At 34.7% G+C, this 14694-nt stretch overlaps 2 protein-coding genes across 5 annotated transcripts in view; one reads left to right on the plus strand and one right to left on the minus strand.

The window, feature by feature from the left end:
- THADA (THADA armadillo repeat containing) overlaps window positions 1-14694 on the minus strand; it is a 216324-nt gene that overhangs the window by 162421 nt on the left and 39209 nt on the right. The window lies entirely within an intron of this gene.
- The window catches only part of PLEKHH2 (pleckstrin homology, MyTH4 and FERM domain containing H2), a 52548-nt gene that overhangs the window by 3899 nt on the left and 33955 nt on the right, over window positions 1-14694 (plus strand). For all 3 annotated transcript variants that reach the window (XM_064414404.1, XM_064414406.1, XM_064414405.1), the window contains one exon: window positions 512-641. In XM_064414404.1, the coding sequence (XP_064270474.1) occupies window positions 512-641 (130 nt within the window). The remainder of the gene's footprint in view (window positions 1-511; window positions 642-14694) is intronic.

Consider the following 14694-nt stretch of genomic DNA (forward strand, 5'->3'; position numbering starts at 1 on the left):
GTTAAGGATATTGAATTTTAAAGGCAATTTGATTAAGCAGAATTTTAAAGGAATTTTAAAAGAGTGGTCTGCCAAACATTAAACTTGCATAAAACCAAATGTGCTACTAACTCACAGGCAGTTACATCTATATAAAACATTTGCTAAGAAAAAGCTCGGTTCCCTACAAGACTCTCCTGAGTAAGAAAGGATAAATGCAGCAACTGAAGATTAGAATGAGAGATGTGTCTCTGCTTATCAAGGAAAAGTAATTGCAGCCATAGGATAACTGAAGAAATTAAAATACAATAAACCTAAATATTATCAACACAGATTACAGAATTTGATAGTTATGATAAGGGCGTCAGAAAACTATCATACTTTTACCATGATTTATGAAACTGTACTTGTGTAAAATTTGGGGGCATTCTTGAGATTTATATAAAATAGGTTAGTATGCATATTAAAATTAAGTCAGACATTACATACAGACTGAATTTGACATGGGGACTTTTTCCCTTTCTTTTTCCAGCATAAATATGGCTGAACTTTCAGAGCCAGAAGGTACTGTAAACTGGAAGGAACGATGTTTAACTTTGGAGTCACAGTTAATGAAATTTCGTCTCCAGGCAAGCAAGATCAGAGAACTGTTAGCAGAAAAGGTAGGTCTCATGGGATGAATTTTAATGATATATAAATTATTTTATTTTATTACGGAGGTCGATCACAAGTCATGGTTTGGGATTACAAGTACTGCGATTTTTTTCAGAAACAGAAAAATAGCTTTTTACAACAAAGTATATGGAAATCATGTATGTTTTAATGTTGTGAAAGAATTTTACACATCAGAATTGCCAGCAAGAAATATTCATTTTCAAGTAAGAGCACACTGGCAACTCTCCTGCAGAAAAAAATATGTATCCAGTAATCACTTTTACAACACTGAATAATATTTAACACATTTATTAAGTATTTGAGATGTGATTTAAGACACAGAAATCATCACAGAGAAAATCCAGGAGTATAATTTTCCCAGTATTCTTTAATGTATCATATAATTTACCAGACTTCATTTTCTTATAAGAAGACATCTCCAACTATGGCTCATCATCTGAGTCTCTGGATCCAGAAAGTCAAAAAGTATTGTATCATTTAATTTGAAAAATATTGTTTAAATATTTACTTTATTTTTCAGTGGAGAGACATTTCACTTGGTGTATTCAAGTATGTGTATCCCAACAGTCAGTTTTAATTGAACCCATATCTGGAATATAAAACCCCCACCATTTTATTTACCTGGTAATATTTTGATAGAACAAGGTAATTAAAAGAGTACAAGAGACAAAAGATCTTAGAGATTTATTGTAACTATGTCATCATTAAGCCCCACTTCAATGAATTTCTAATTAAAATGTTTTATTTTAATAACTCTTCTTGAGCTAAATTTTCCATCAATTGGTCCCCCTAAAGAAAAATAAAATTCAGATAACCTGATCGTATGTAAGCAAAAATACTTTTATTTTTCACATGTAATTTAATTGTTCTTTTTTGTGGATTTATCCATTTTCCCTCTGAAGCCATAAATACACTCAATCTCCACATTTAGTCCTCTGCAAATCATTCCCACTTTACTATGTTTTGGTGGGGGCAAAAGCTAAATAATACTAAAGCAGGAAGAAATAGATATTTTTTGTATTTACAAAGAACCCTGGATGATGTACAAACTTCCAGATGTGTTCCAGTCCTTTCCTAATAATGCTTAGTATTGTTTTCCTTGACAGCTAAATTAAAATTTACAACTGAGTATTTTCATGGAGATACCTATCTTAATTCCAGGATCTTACACAAAGTCCTTTAGAACCCTATATTATGGGTCATCTGTTATTTTATTGACTGTCCACTAAATCTGTTAAGGACCTGCATGTAAATCTTGCTCTCAGAATGCTTCTCTTATTCTGAACAACAAAACACCACCAAAACCTTTGTCACTTCACTGCTCAGTGTCCATTACCAAATGTCTCCCTTGAACAGCAAAGAGCCCTCAAGAGATCTCTGTAGATCTCCCCTGATAGCTGCTGGTCACTGTAGGAAGTAATCAATAATGTCCTGTTTTTATTGAGCCCTTTTTGTAATTCATGGAGGGACATTCCCACCTACCCTACGGCTTTTTATTTCCTTGAAACACTTTGCAAAATTCAGATAGTTATAATAACCAGACCCTCCCTATCTTCAGCTTTGGTCATCCCCTCAAACTTCATTAGCTTTGTAAGCAAACACCTCTTTTTTTAAGGGCCACTTTAACTCTTTCTTTACCTATGATATTTATCCACATGTGCCATAATTTTGCTGTTATATTTTCTACTAACTTACTTACTACCGACATCAGACTTACAGATCAATAGTTGGTTCAACTATGTAATCCAGTTCTTGATTGAATACAATTTGGCAATTTGTTATTATTAATTTCATCTGTTCATGGCCTTATTTGTTCTATGGAGGCACCCAACCTCAATTTGAGATGGAAAAAAAAAAGGAATAAATAAATTTAGTATTTTCTGTATTAGAATTCTTTTCATTAAGTAGGCATGAACATTTACAGCAGTATAAAACAACTTCTAATAAAAAACTTTTTTCAAATAATAATAGTTATTATTTTCCAAATTTCACTGAAATTGTATTCTTACAGTTAGCACTCCAAATAGTACTCAGCATAACTAAAAATATTGCTGTTAGAAAATAGCGTAGTTGAAAACTCTTCATTTTTTCCTAATCCTACAATTTTTCTGTATGGCAAACTGTTATTGAAGAGGTATTGCAGCATATTAGGTTTGGGAAGAATAACGAACTGTGCAAAAGCCATCCTTTGAAATTTCATTTAAGAATTAAAAAAAAAAAAGAAAAGAAAAAGGAAAACCATCTGTGCCTTTCATTGTAGTCAGCAAGGCTCAGAGATGAGCAAGTTATTATCATCAGCTTTGGGGGAGAATATCCATCCCAGAGTACAATCCTGGCTGCTGTAACACTCATTGGATCATTGGATACTCACAAGTCAGAGCTGTTAGGTCAGGGATATTTGTTCTACCCCATCTGGATCACTGCATTTTGGGATGGAAAGTGGCTAAACACTGGACACGATTTTCCTGGCAACCTTCTAGCAGCCATTACTACCAAGTTTTATGTGCCTGCTGCTGATTGTAGTTTTGGCAACCAAAAATTAAGATTCATGAACAGTACTTCACTATATGAGTTTTAGGAAAGGTTTTAGAAATTCGAATGCTTGCTATTTGACTTTTCACTTTGTTCATTTACAGTTTGCATTTACAGGCTCTTAACTGATAGAAATACCCTCTTAAATTAATAGCAATGTATGTGTAATCATATAATTTCAAATATCAACATAAAAAAACCCAAACAAACAGAAGAAGATGGATAAACTCACAAGTCTTTAGCACTTGCTCAAAATAAAGTATTCAAAGGCAAATTCTGCTCTCATCTGTGAGAAATATGACTCTGAAATAGATAAAAAACCTTCAGAACTTATGTTACTGCCCTCTTGTTTTAGTTTGCCTTACCTTTCTCAGAAATTTTAGAAAAAGCAAAGTGATTACAGGAGTTACATGAGAGAAACATTTTCTCTTGAAGACCACAGGTCCAACAAGTATTCACGTGGGATAATTCGACATAATACTCTCCAGAGCAGAGCATTTGCAGACTTCATGAAAAATGATCCTTCTCCTTATTGTGCCACTTTGACTTTTTAATATGAATCTTTCACTCATAAACTGGAATTCAGTTGGAACATGTATCAAAGTCAGGTCACAGCTTAATAAATTTGATCATATTCATCTGCAAATTTAGAAATTTGACACAATTCAAAAGCAACCATTTTCAAAATGGGCATTAAAATCTTTGAATGTATTTCTGAGTTGGTTTCATTTGCCAATAACTCAGTGGTTATTTTGTCACATGTTTTAATTTTTGAAATTATACCGACAGCTCTCAGTATTTGTTAAAGTAAAGATACACTCCCACTAGTTTGAAATTGAACTGCGTGGGATTGTTACTCAAAATATGTTTGGGAAATAGCAAAGGGAGTAATGAAAACCCAATTGGCCAGTATTTGACAGTCATCCTGATATTAATGACAAAATAATAATGCAGCTGATATCAGGATTTATAGGTACTTTCTGGATTTGTTACTTGTTATAGAATGAAACACATTGGCAAATGTGTCAGAAATAATTCTCACCCTTACTTTGATTAGCACAGGCCTTTATTTGTGGTTTTGTTTACAATCATCTCTACTCTATGAAATGTGTACTGAAACATTGAACAATAGCAGCAGACAGTGTTCCACTTCAAAGCAGCAACAAAATCACAGCACTGTGGTGTGACAGACATAAAACCCTGTGGGTATTATACTATGTAATTGTTGTAGAAAACAGAGTAAGAATGATACTGTGACAAAAACAGGGAGTCTGTACAAGAAGATAAGATACATGGATTGGTGGTAATTCTCCAGCCCTCCTCCTTTGCCTGTGTTTGGGAGGTATATCTTCAAGACAATATCAGGGAAAGGAGTTTATATCCCATTACCCCATGTGTATGACTTGCCAGAAACTGCCATTGGGTTCTGCCTCTTGTTGTTTAACAGTCTGGAATCAGATTTAAATAAGGGATGTCTTGAATCTAGCCATTTCCAATATTTGTGTATGATCTGTGTGAGCCTGTAAATGTATCCAGGCTGCATTAATTGAATTACTTTTCTTATACACTAGAAACTAAATACCTTTGCAAAGTTATTTTATTTAATAGCACCCCTGCAAATAAATGAAGAATTAACATGAAAAGTCTTGAGTATATTATTCTAACGGGTGTATTGTGATTCAGAAAAACAAACTTGACTGTGTTCTGTAAATTTAGGAAGTAGTCATCCTTGAAACTCAGCTGAGGAGTTTGAGAAATTTGCATTGTGAATGTGTTGTAGCAGTACAGCTACCAGAGCTTTAATTTTTTACTGAACTTGAGAAGAGAGAGAAACAAGGCAATATATAGTGTTTTTAGAAAACTTAATCCATTCCCTGTTTTTTATTTGTTTTTAATATGTTTTCATTTTGCCAAGTAAAGTCTATATTTATAAATGTAACTTGCAAAGAAAGAAACCTTGTTGCAGTTTTAAGCAGAAGCTGCTGCTGTAAGTGGGAGAGGTCTTCACAGGAATTTAAGGAATGATGTTAGAAAGTATCCTAGTAAGCCAAATTTCGGATGGCTGTGAAACTGAGCTTTAAGCAGAGGCCTGTATTTTAACGCAGCTTACGTATGTGAAGAGTTTACAAAAAAACCCCTTTGTTGAGTAAGAAATTACATGTTTCTACTACAAGTTTAGCTTCCAGCTGGCATTTCAAATCACAGGAAAAGCTGGTGACCTTCATTCTTTTCTCAGTAAATGCATTTTTCACCTAGAACGTGCACACAACATAAGGTATAAAGTTGATGGTCTTCCTACCACTAAAAAATCGTTTTAGTAGAACTACATAGCTGTGTTAAATTCCCACTTGGGCAGCCTCCACTGAATTTCATCAGACCCCATAAGGACTGAATATGGCACGAACCCAAATGCTGTGTTATGGGTTAGTCTGTCCAGTAATACTCAAGCTTCCTATGAATGTCTCCAAGTTTGTTTCCTGCAGTGCTGAGGGTCATTATGTTATGCTTTAAGTGGTTTTCAACAAACATAAATGATTATGAGAGAGAATTCTTTTCATATGTATGTTGTTTTAACCTTCCACTTGGATATTCTCTGTATACATGCTCAGCTAGCAACGAGCCTGTACATCACAAATGTAATATTATTTATGCTTTCTGAACAGATCATGAAAATTGAATGATAATCAATTTTTAGGCTAAATACTATTTTCAATGTATTCCAAAGCATAATGCATTTTGGACTTTGTCTTACAAAGCAACAGCTAAATCTGTGTCCCACTGTATTTTTATTCCTTTCATAGACCTATTTATGGTATGTCATTTGACATTTGAAAATGAAGCAGATGCAGTCTGTTTTGTTATCTCTGGCATGGCAATTTCATGTTTAATGTTTTTGGAGGAAAAGTCAGTAACACATTGGACTTACACAGTGATTGCCAATATAAAAATTGTAAAAAAGCACGAGTATTTTCATTTGAATCAAAGGATTATGAAGGGTAAAGGGGAGCAGAATACAACTGAACAAAAATTATTCAGATGAAAGTAATTTTTCTGTATTTAGTTGTCCTTAAAAATTCTTCTCATTGTGGGGAATAATTCAGTTGCAATTAGAAAGGTACAAATAGGAGAAAGCAGGGAGAGTTAAGAAGAATAAAAGTTTATATGAATAGAGTAGTAGGTTTGTTTACACCTTTTTAATACCTACACATTTCTTATAGTTTCATTTTTATCCCTTGTCTATTTTTAAGTTCATGCTATGCCTTTTTAAAATGGTGGAGCTTTTTTTTGTTTTGTTGTTTTTGCACGTCTTAAAACTACATTCTTTCTAAGGAGGTTGAAAATGGAAAAAAAAAAAAGAAAACTCAGGAAGCAATAAATTAGTTGTTCTTGTAGAGGCATGGCTGGGTAATGGCATGAAGAGCACAGCCTTTCTGTCAGGCCAGAGGTTTAGTACCTCCTTTCTGGTGGTATTCACTTCTGTTCCAATCCACCTAACATGCGGAGTTGATGGAAGTTGTGGAAACTGTGATAATGGGCCCTTAGCCCATCTAATATTTGTTTAGCATTTCACTTACAGGATCTACAGAATTTTGTTCCCCATTTTTGATGGAGAGAACTATTTTTGCTCATTCAATTTTCATTTCCCTGGGAGTGTACTTTCTTCCTTTAAATACTTGTTGCCTTGTCTTTAAAGTGCAACATGCCGCCTTATATATATTTCTGGAATATCTTGGTCCTTTACCATGGGTTTTCAAAGTGTCTTATACACTTCAATGTCGTGAATAAATTCAGTTTCAGTCAAGTTTTCTTTTTTGAAAATGTTGGCTGTGAGTGGTCCGAAGCCATCGCCTCTCAGGATGCAGCACATCCTATTTCAAGTGGACGCTCATGTTGTAGCTCTAATCAGAAGCCACAATTCAGGGAGACACAGGTAGCAGAATTTCCACAATTGCAGTACAGTCATCAGTGAAAAACAAAGCAGATGAACATATTCTTGATATATGTTTGTCTTTTTCACCTTAAGCAGTATGTGAGACTTCTTCCTTGCTGCCAAAGGGCTTTGGTACCTTCTTCCCGCTTGCTGAATAGTGTCTTCACTCCTTTCAAGATTTTGAATGCTCTGATAATGTCTGTGCTAAGAATGGCCATCTGCCTAATTTGTGTTTGATTTTGTCTCTGCAATTTAACTATCAGGGTAAGATCTGAGTTGGGAAAGATGACTACCAGAAAGAGGGAATTTCCTACTGTTTTACCAGGCTCAGGAACATTCTGTTGCTGACATTGGGAAAAGCACAGTTACTGAGCCAGCATTACATGCTGCTCAATTGTCCTTCACTACACTGCCTCCTCAAATCCCACTGCTGAATTTAACATTTTAAAATCTGTATGTTTGCTGGCAGCTGTCCTAGACTACCAGTTCTGGAAAAGTTCCCTCTCTGGGTTTTTCTGGTTTATATTCTTAAGTTATATAATTTCCCAAAGAAATAATGAATTTTAGTACAATGAACTCAACTGAGATGTGAAAGATTGTTTTTTCATAGGTACTTTTCACTCATTAAATGACCACCAGAAAACCTTTTGAGCTAAATAATTATTTAAAATCATGTTTAAATATTGAAAAGAACTAAAATAAAAGAAGTAAAATAACACAGTAGTAAAACTGGTCTAATCAAGGAGAGCAATAGAAATTTTGAGCCTGTTTTTTTTCATTTTGGAAACCAAGCAAATAGAGACTGACAATTTTTGGAGGTTTCATTTTGTTCTAAGGAAAGGCTTTTGTGCTAAGCACAGTTCATAGGAATGAGCTGAATTGCTAAAAAGGAGAAGTAAGAGAGGCTTGCAATTAAGAAGTGACTTTTGCCTACCTAGGAGAGCAGTGCCAGAAGTTGCTGCAGTTAAAGTGAACAGGATTGCAGTTCTGCACATGCAGATTGCAGAACTGCTGGTCGTCTGCAGAAGTGGGTGTGTGTCTGTTTGGGGTGTGTGCACATGTGTGCACACATAGATGCAACTCTGACATCAAAGAATCAAATTGTTTTTACACTTCCTACATTTGTGTGACAAAATAAAAAGGAATTGGTTAGATGGCAAATTTGCAGATGAATGGTTGACAGTGCTTTGTTCATGAGAAGAATTGTAACCTCTCACCTGTTAATTGGTAATAAAATGAAGAAGATGGGAGAAGAAAAACCATGGGCAAGCACTAAAAAGTGCTTGTGAGCAGGTTGTGAGCCTACTGTGGTTGCAGTAGTCATAACCTAGGCGAGGATTCAGGTGAGATCTAAAGGAAATACAAGGCTGTAGTTTTCTGAATTTAATCCAAGTGACTAATTCTTTATCTATTTTTTTTTCATGTAGGAAATAATAACAAACCATAAAATTTCACATACAATACATTGCTTGGTCTGTAAGAAGCCTAAGGAACATTTGAGCCCCATTGAGGCTTAGCTTTTAGCGTTAGCCCTTTGGGGGAGATCTGTGACAAAAAAGATTAGGTTCAGAAAGCAATTCTTCATTTGGAGGACTAAAAAACTGAGTAATACTTTTATAGGCTTCATATTGTTCTAGGCAAAAGCTATTGTGTCAAAATACCAGTTTTTCACTGAAGGCATATTTAATTTTATAAATGTGGGTGGGTCTAAAGTATCATTTCCTAGATTATATAACAAAATGGATTTCTACTAATAAGTTAAATGCAAAGCTGTTCAATTAAAGATAAGTTTCTCTAATTATTGTATTCCCTTTGGGATAAAAAAAACAGTCAAGAAAAGAACAAAATATTTCTTCCCCAAGGCATGTGCTCATTCCTTCTTTACAAATTATCTTCTTGTTTATTTTTCCTGTGAAATATTACTATATGTATTTTACATGTCTTTTATTTAGGTGTTTTGTCTATATGGCTTAATTAGGTCACATTTAAAATTTGTTGTAGCTTAGAAAGATCTACCATTGCCTTTATAGAGAATACATAATACCTTGAAGAGAAATGTCAAGGCAGAAAGAATAATGTTGGAAAATATGGATGGAACATACCTAGTCAGGGTTTTAATAAATGAGTTACAGAACTAGGAGGAATATTACTGTATTCTCCTAAGTTAAACCACTAGAAGAGAGAGCTTTTTGTAAAAGGAGTAAGTCATGCTTCTAGAACAGTTTTACCATTGCTTTCAACTAAAAAATATGTGCAAGGCTTTATATGATTGGGCTTTATATTATTGGCTTTATATGGTATGTTTTACAAGCATATTGTAAAACATGAAAACTGGCTGTCATCAAAGCTGTTGGGAAGCAGATTACTTGCTTTTGAGAAGTACTAACTTTTCTTCTGGAAATGCAGAGATTTGTTGAAATATTTGGTCAAAACACAGGAATAGAGAATAAAAAGGGTAAATCTTGGTCAGATGTAGTAGCTGGCAGGCATACTCTTCAAACCATTTATAAACTTACCAAGTATCACACACACACACAAATGCCCCCCTATCTTTTGTTTTCATAACTTCTATTAGAAGGCACTGCTAAAATCTTTTTTACTCAATGTGAAAAATGAGTGTCTGCTAGTTGGCAGCCTCTGTGTATTCTTCACCTGTTTATATCTGCTGGCACCTTTGAAAGACAGTTGTAGGTGTGTTTATCCCTCAATTGCTTCTCCTATTTCTTTATAGAAGCAACGATATACCCATGTCTCTGCTTTTGGTAAGTCCTATGTGGTATGAAGACCGGTAGTTCACTGCAACTAAAAATGGGCAGATTTACTGCCTTTTTTTTTTTTTTTTTTTTTAATGGGGAACATTATTTTTCAGCCTCAGATGGTTTGGGGATTTTTTTTTCAGATTATGAAGATTTGAAAAATTGAAGTGCAAGAAAAACAGACTCTAAACATATAATTCTCAAATCACTGAAAGTTTTGCATTTCATCAGCAAACTGTTCAGAAACACTAGGTTTTAACTCATTTTTCCTTTTAAAAAACTTTGACCTATTATCAACATATATGGAAAGGCATACAGAGAAGTGATGCTTTTCTTTTTGTTCATAATTGATTGCATTTTTCCTATATGTATTTCAAAAAGTCTATGTGATACAACTGTATTTTTTATAATATTAAAAACTAGGAGACACTATATTGTGCACTGATTATAATGTGAATTTCAAACATGAATGAGATAAATTATGTTGAATATTTACTTGGGTAAAAAATAGGAGTTTGTTTCTATACATAACAAACATTTTTCAGATTTCAAAAAGAAACTAATTACAACAATTTTAATTTTTAAAATAAAATGTTCCTTTAAAAATTGTTAAAAAGCAATTTCAAGTAACAAGAAAGTTATCATTTTAATGCTGTAATTTCTCACTAATACACACTACAGGAATAATGATCTCTATATATATGTACAGAAATGAAAGTATAGATACACGTATATGCATACAAAAGACGTATTTTTGAAATTTGTGAGTAAAGACTTTTGAGAATTTCAGGTAGTATGTGCTTTCCTCAAATAAAAATTTCTTTACTTGCATAAAAATATATATGTTCAACATTTCTGAATACAGCCAAGAAACTTCCAGGTGACCCTTGAAAAGGAATCACTTTATGATCTGCCTTTGTATTGTACAAAATTCCCAGTGACTGTGTGTTGTACTTCAATGTCCAGACCTCCAAGGCAGTACACCTCTGTTTTTATTGCTGCCATGTTTCTTCAAAGCATTCACTATTTATTCACATGTGGCCTTTCTCTGCTCATTGTTTGAACAAAAATAGCTCAATTTGATGAGTGTCAGATGTAGAGTAGTTATTTCCTTACTAAGTTTAAAACCAAATCTGCTTCTAACAATAGCAACTGTTTTCTATAATTCAGTAATTGATGCAGCATGCACCAGTCTGTTTTCTGGAAATTGTAAGAGGATTTTTCACTTAAAGACAGAAGGTGAAAGTGCAGGTTAAAGTAGCATCTGTTCTTCTGTACCTTTATTTTAAGACTGTAAAATAAAACCCAGCATAGATTACGACAGGACATCTCTGAATTCTTACTGAATTTGCACCAATCCAGTGTGGGTGACAAGAACAATTCCTTACAAGAAGTGTGTTGAACTGGGGCATTATTTCAAGTTACCTTATTTAGGCCATGATAGAAAATGAAGCTTAAACATATTTCACATGCCAAATGTTATCAATAACATGATGGCCCTCCATGTTTCTCCTGGGAAGCCAACTTTATGTCAGCTGATCCTTTACAGACTGTAGTTCATTCGAGCAATATCTCACCTAACAGCTGATACAAAACATTTTAATCCAGTGATGCTGGCAATTTGCTGAGGTGTATACACAAAGAAGTTGGTGGGACAGAGGTCTTTCTTTTTTTCAAATGGAATTCTTTATAAAGTCAGAGTTGGTTGTTAGTATTCAGGATGCTGCCACAGGTGAGAGTTCTTCTGCATCTGACATTTGCCTCTAATCACGGATATGGCTGCTGTTACCTGCCACATCCATCCTCAGGTTAAGGATTTATTTTTTTTAATTTTTATTTGAGTATCTTAAGCTATCAATGCATGGTCTGGAATAGCCTTCATAGTCTTTGGGTACAGAGGATTTAGCACTGCATTTTATTCTTGATGAGTTCAAAGCATGACTTCATTTAAACCATTAGCTATGGGACCAGCCTCGTATTTCCACCTTCCCTCAGTAATGCTGTGATCACTTTTGAGAAATTTCTCACTCACTTAAGAAGAAGGTTTAAGGTTAGGTTTTGTTTGTGAAGAAAAATTCTTACTTTAGAAATTGTTCCAATCTTTTGCCCAGCAAGTCTGATAGCCTTCAGAGTATTCTATGGTAGTAATTTCTTCTGTTTAACTTCACAGGCTTATAAAAAAGCAAAGCAGAGTATAGGTGTAAATCTGATTTTTCAGGAAAGATCATTTGGTGATTATTTATGCAAAAGGCAAAACTATCTTTTTAAAATTTCATTATTGTTACAGTAGACCCTGCAAAACAAACCTATATAAACTCTAAATAATGGGAAAATCAGGACTCAGTAATTATTACGTAGCACCAAAACTATTGAAACTCTGGCAAATTTAATTTTACATGAGATGTGCTCATGTTTGGTAACCATGATATTTGATCACTGCTGAATAATATAGATTGCCTTTTTTAAACAGGAGTTTCCTAAAAGAAACCAAAGACCCTTTAGACATTTTGCAAATAAAATCTCACATTTAGTTGTTGCCAGGATGCTGACTGGCATATCCATATTGTGAGACCACACAAGGGTTCTTAGCACACATTCTTGAAACCTGCAATAGTTGCCTCTTCAATACTATTGAAGAGGCAAAAATAGACTTTGTTCTTCCCTTTATAATCTTGGAATGATCTTTCACCTGGTAGAATTCTCTCAGCTTCTTTGGCTTTACATTCATCTTAGCAGCAGCTTTATTCCAATCATATTCTTTGTTCCAGTAGTCTACATGAAAGTATTATTCTGTTCCTGGTCCTGTGCAGCACTGTGTATTCCTGACAAGAGGTGCACTGTGCAGTGTCAGTGCACAGCCATGGAAGGATCGTGGGCCTTTAGTACACTGGATTCTCCAGGACTCCAGTGGTTGTGCAGAAGGGCAGCAGTGCACTCAGGGATCAGGAGATGCTGCTGGAGAGACCAGCTGTTTGCAGGCTGAAGCCAAGTTGGAGCTGGCTGCACTGCAGTGGAATCTGGGTGAACTTGGCAAACAACATTTTCAGGTTTTAATTCCACTTACTAAATTTCTGATACAGCCTTACAGATGAAATGACCTTAACTTATGGAACATAAATTGCCGGTTGCTGCCCATGCATTTCCAAATTGCCTGTGAAAGTTGATGAACAACTTGCTACTCATCAGTGAATTTCACAATATAAATATCTGAAGTTTTCTGTCATAATATTATAATTTCTGTCAGAATGTTAATAGTTTTCTGTCATAATATTAAGAGTAAGAACATTATAGAGTATTAGTTCATTATTAGTACCTGCACTTCCACTATATTTAGCACAGTGCCTTTACTCCAGTGAAATGTTAGCTGACCATTCAGAAATAACCTCAATTTCTCAATCCCAACTCACTAAAAAATAAATGTCTGAAAAATTATATTAAAGCGAGTCTTGCAAACTAAACTTCTGTTTGAATGTAAAACTAAAAAGACAGATGGAAAGCAACCTTAGAAGTCAAAATTCCAAAAATGAAACTCAAAGTTAAAATCTTAACATGAAGTTATTTAAATATGAAATTAAATATGTGATCAGAGAGGAACAAAGAAGGCTTATCTCCCTGTCCATCTGGCAAATGAATGACTGGGAAGATCATATCCTTAGAAGTGTTCTTGCAAAACAGCTCACGGGGGACCTGACCATAATCATGTGGATTGTGAAATGTTTGTTGCTCTTGTATCAGTGGTGTGTTGTGGTATTATTATAATGTAGACTTTGGGGTTTTGTATTGTATGAGAAAGTGCTAGTCATAGTACTTTTAGTACTCGTGCTATAGTACGAGTCATAGTTACTTTTTTTTTCTGTTAGTGAAAACTAATTTTCTCCATTTTCAGTTATTGACTGATAGAAAACGATGACTCTGTCCTTGTATGGATATGGTGCTAAAAGTTTCAAGTGATTAGCAGCATAACTGGGAAGAGAAAAAAAGAGATGGAGAGTGAAAAAGAAACTGAAAGATGCCAGAAATTGAGTAGAAACAAGACAGGATGAAACTAATTATTTTAAAATCATGCAGTAAACTGAAGAAGGAATAAATGCGTTCCATTTGCATTATTTGCATCATATGCTTTTCTTAGAACAATTTTCAAGCTGAATACTGAGTATGGCAATATTAATTATGTGATGTTTCATTCTCTTCAGATGAACTGAGGTCTTACCTAGATATTTCTTGAGAACCACTAGGTCCTTAAGTCCTGGAATACCTTATGAACTTTCAAGTGTTACTTCAAACCAGGTCTTACTTTACAAAAAAAGTCAGCAAAATCAGACTAGAGGGCTCTTAACAAAATGTAAACAAAGTATATCTTTCTGGCCTCTTTTGTATTGTTGGGAAAGCCTTCAAAATAAATCCTGTAAAATGCAGGGGTTTTCCAAGGCCCTGGGCAAAGATTGAGCCCATGATTCATTGGGCATCGCTATAAAGTAAGAGATCAGGGCCTTCCCCTCTCAGAGGTGACTTGCATTTCTCCATGGACACTGATCTCTGTCTTCATCCACTGCTGTTACGGAGCCCCTGAGGCCACCATGTCCCTTCTGCCACATCCTGCCTTCTTTCCTGCAATAGTGGAGAAGTCTGGGACACTCCTTGTAGTATATTTGTCACTAAATTTGCCAACATCAGAAGGATTAACAGCCAAGTTCCCTCTACTCTTGCCTCTTTTGGGAGGACATGAGGAAAGTTTCAGGACTATTGTCAAAGAAATTTCTACTCTTGATAGCAGAGGAAAAAAAGCCACATGTCATATGGCAGCCAGAGAATTAACTACGA

This window comes from Passer domesticus, chromosome 3 (assembly GCF_036417665.1).
Source record: "Passer domesticus isolate bPasDom1 chromosome 3, bPasDom1.hap1, whole genome shotgun sequence".
Classification (NCBI taxonomy): Eukaryota; Metazoa; Chordata; class Aves; order Passeriformes; family Passeridae; genus Passer; species Passer domesticus.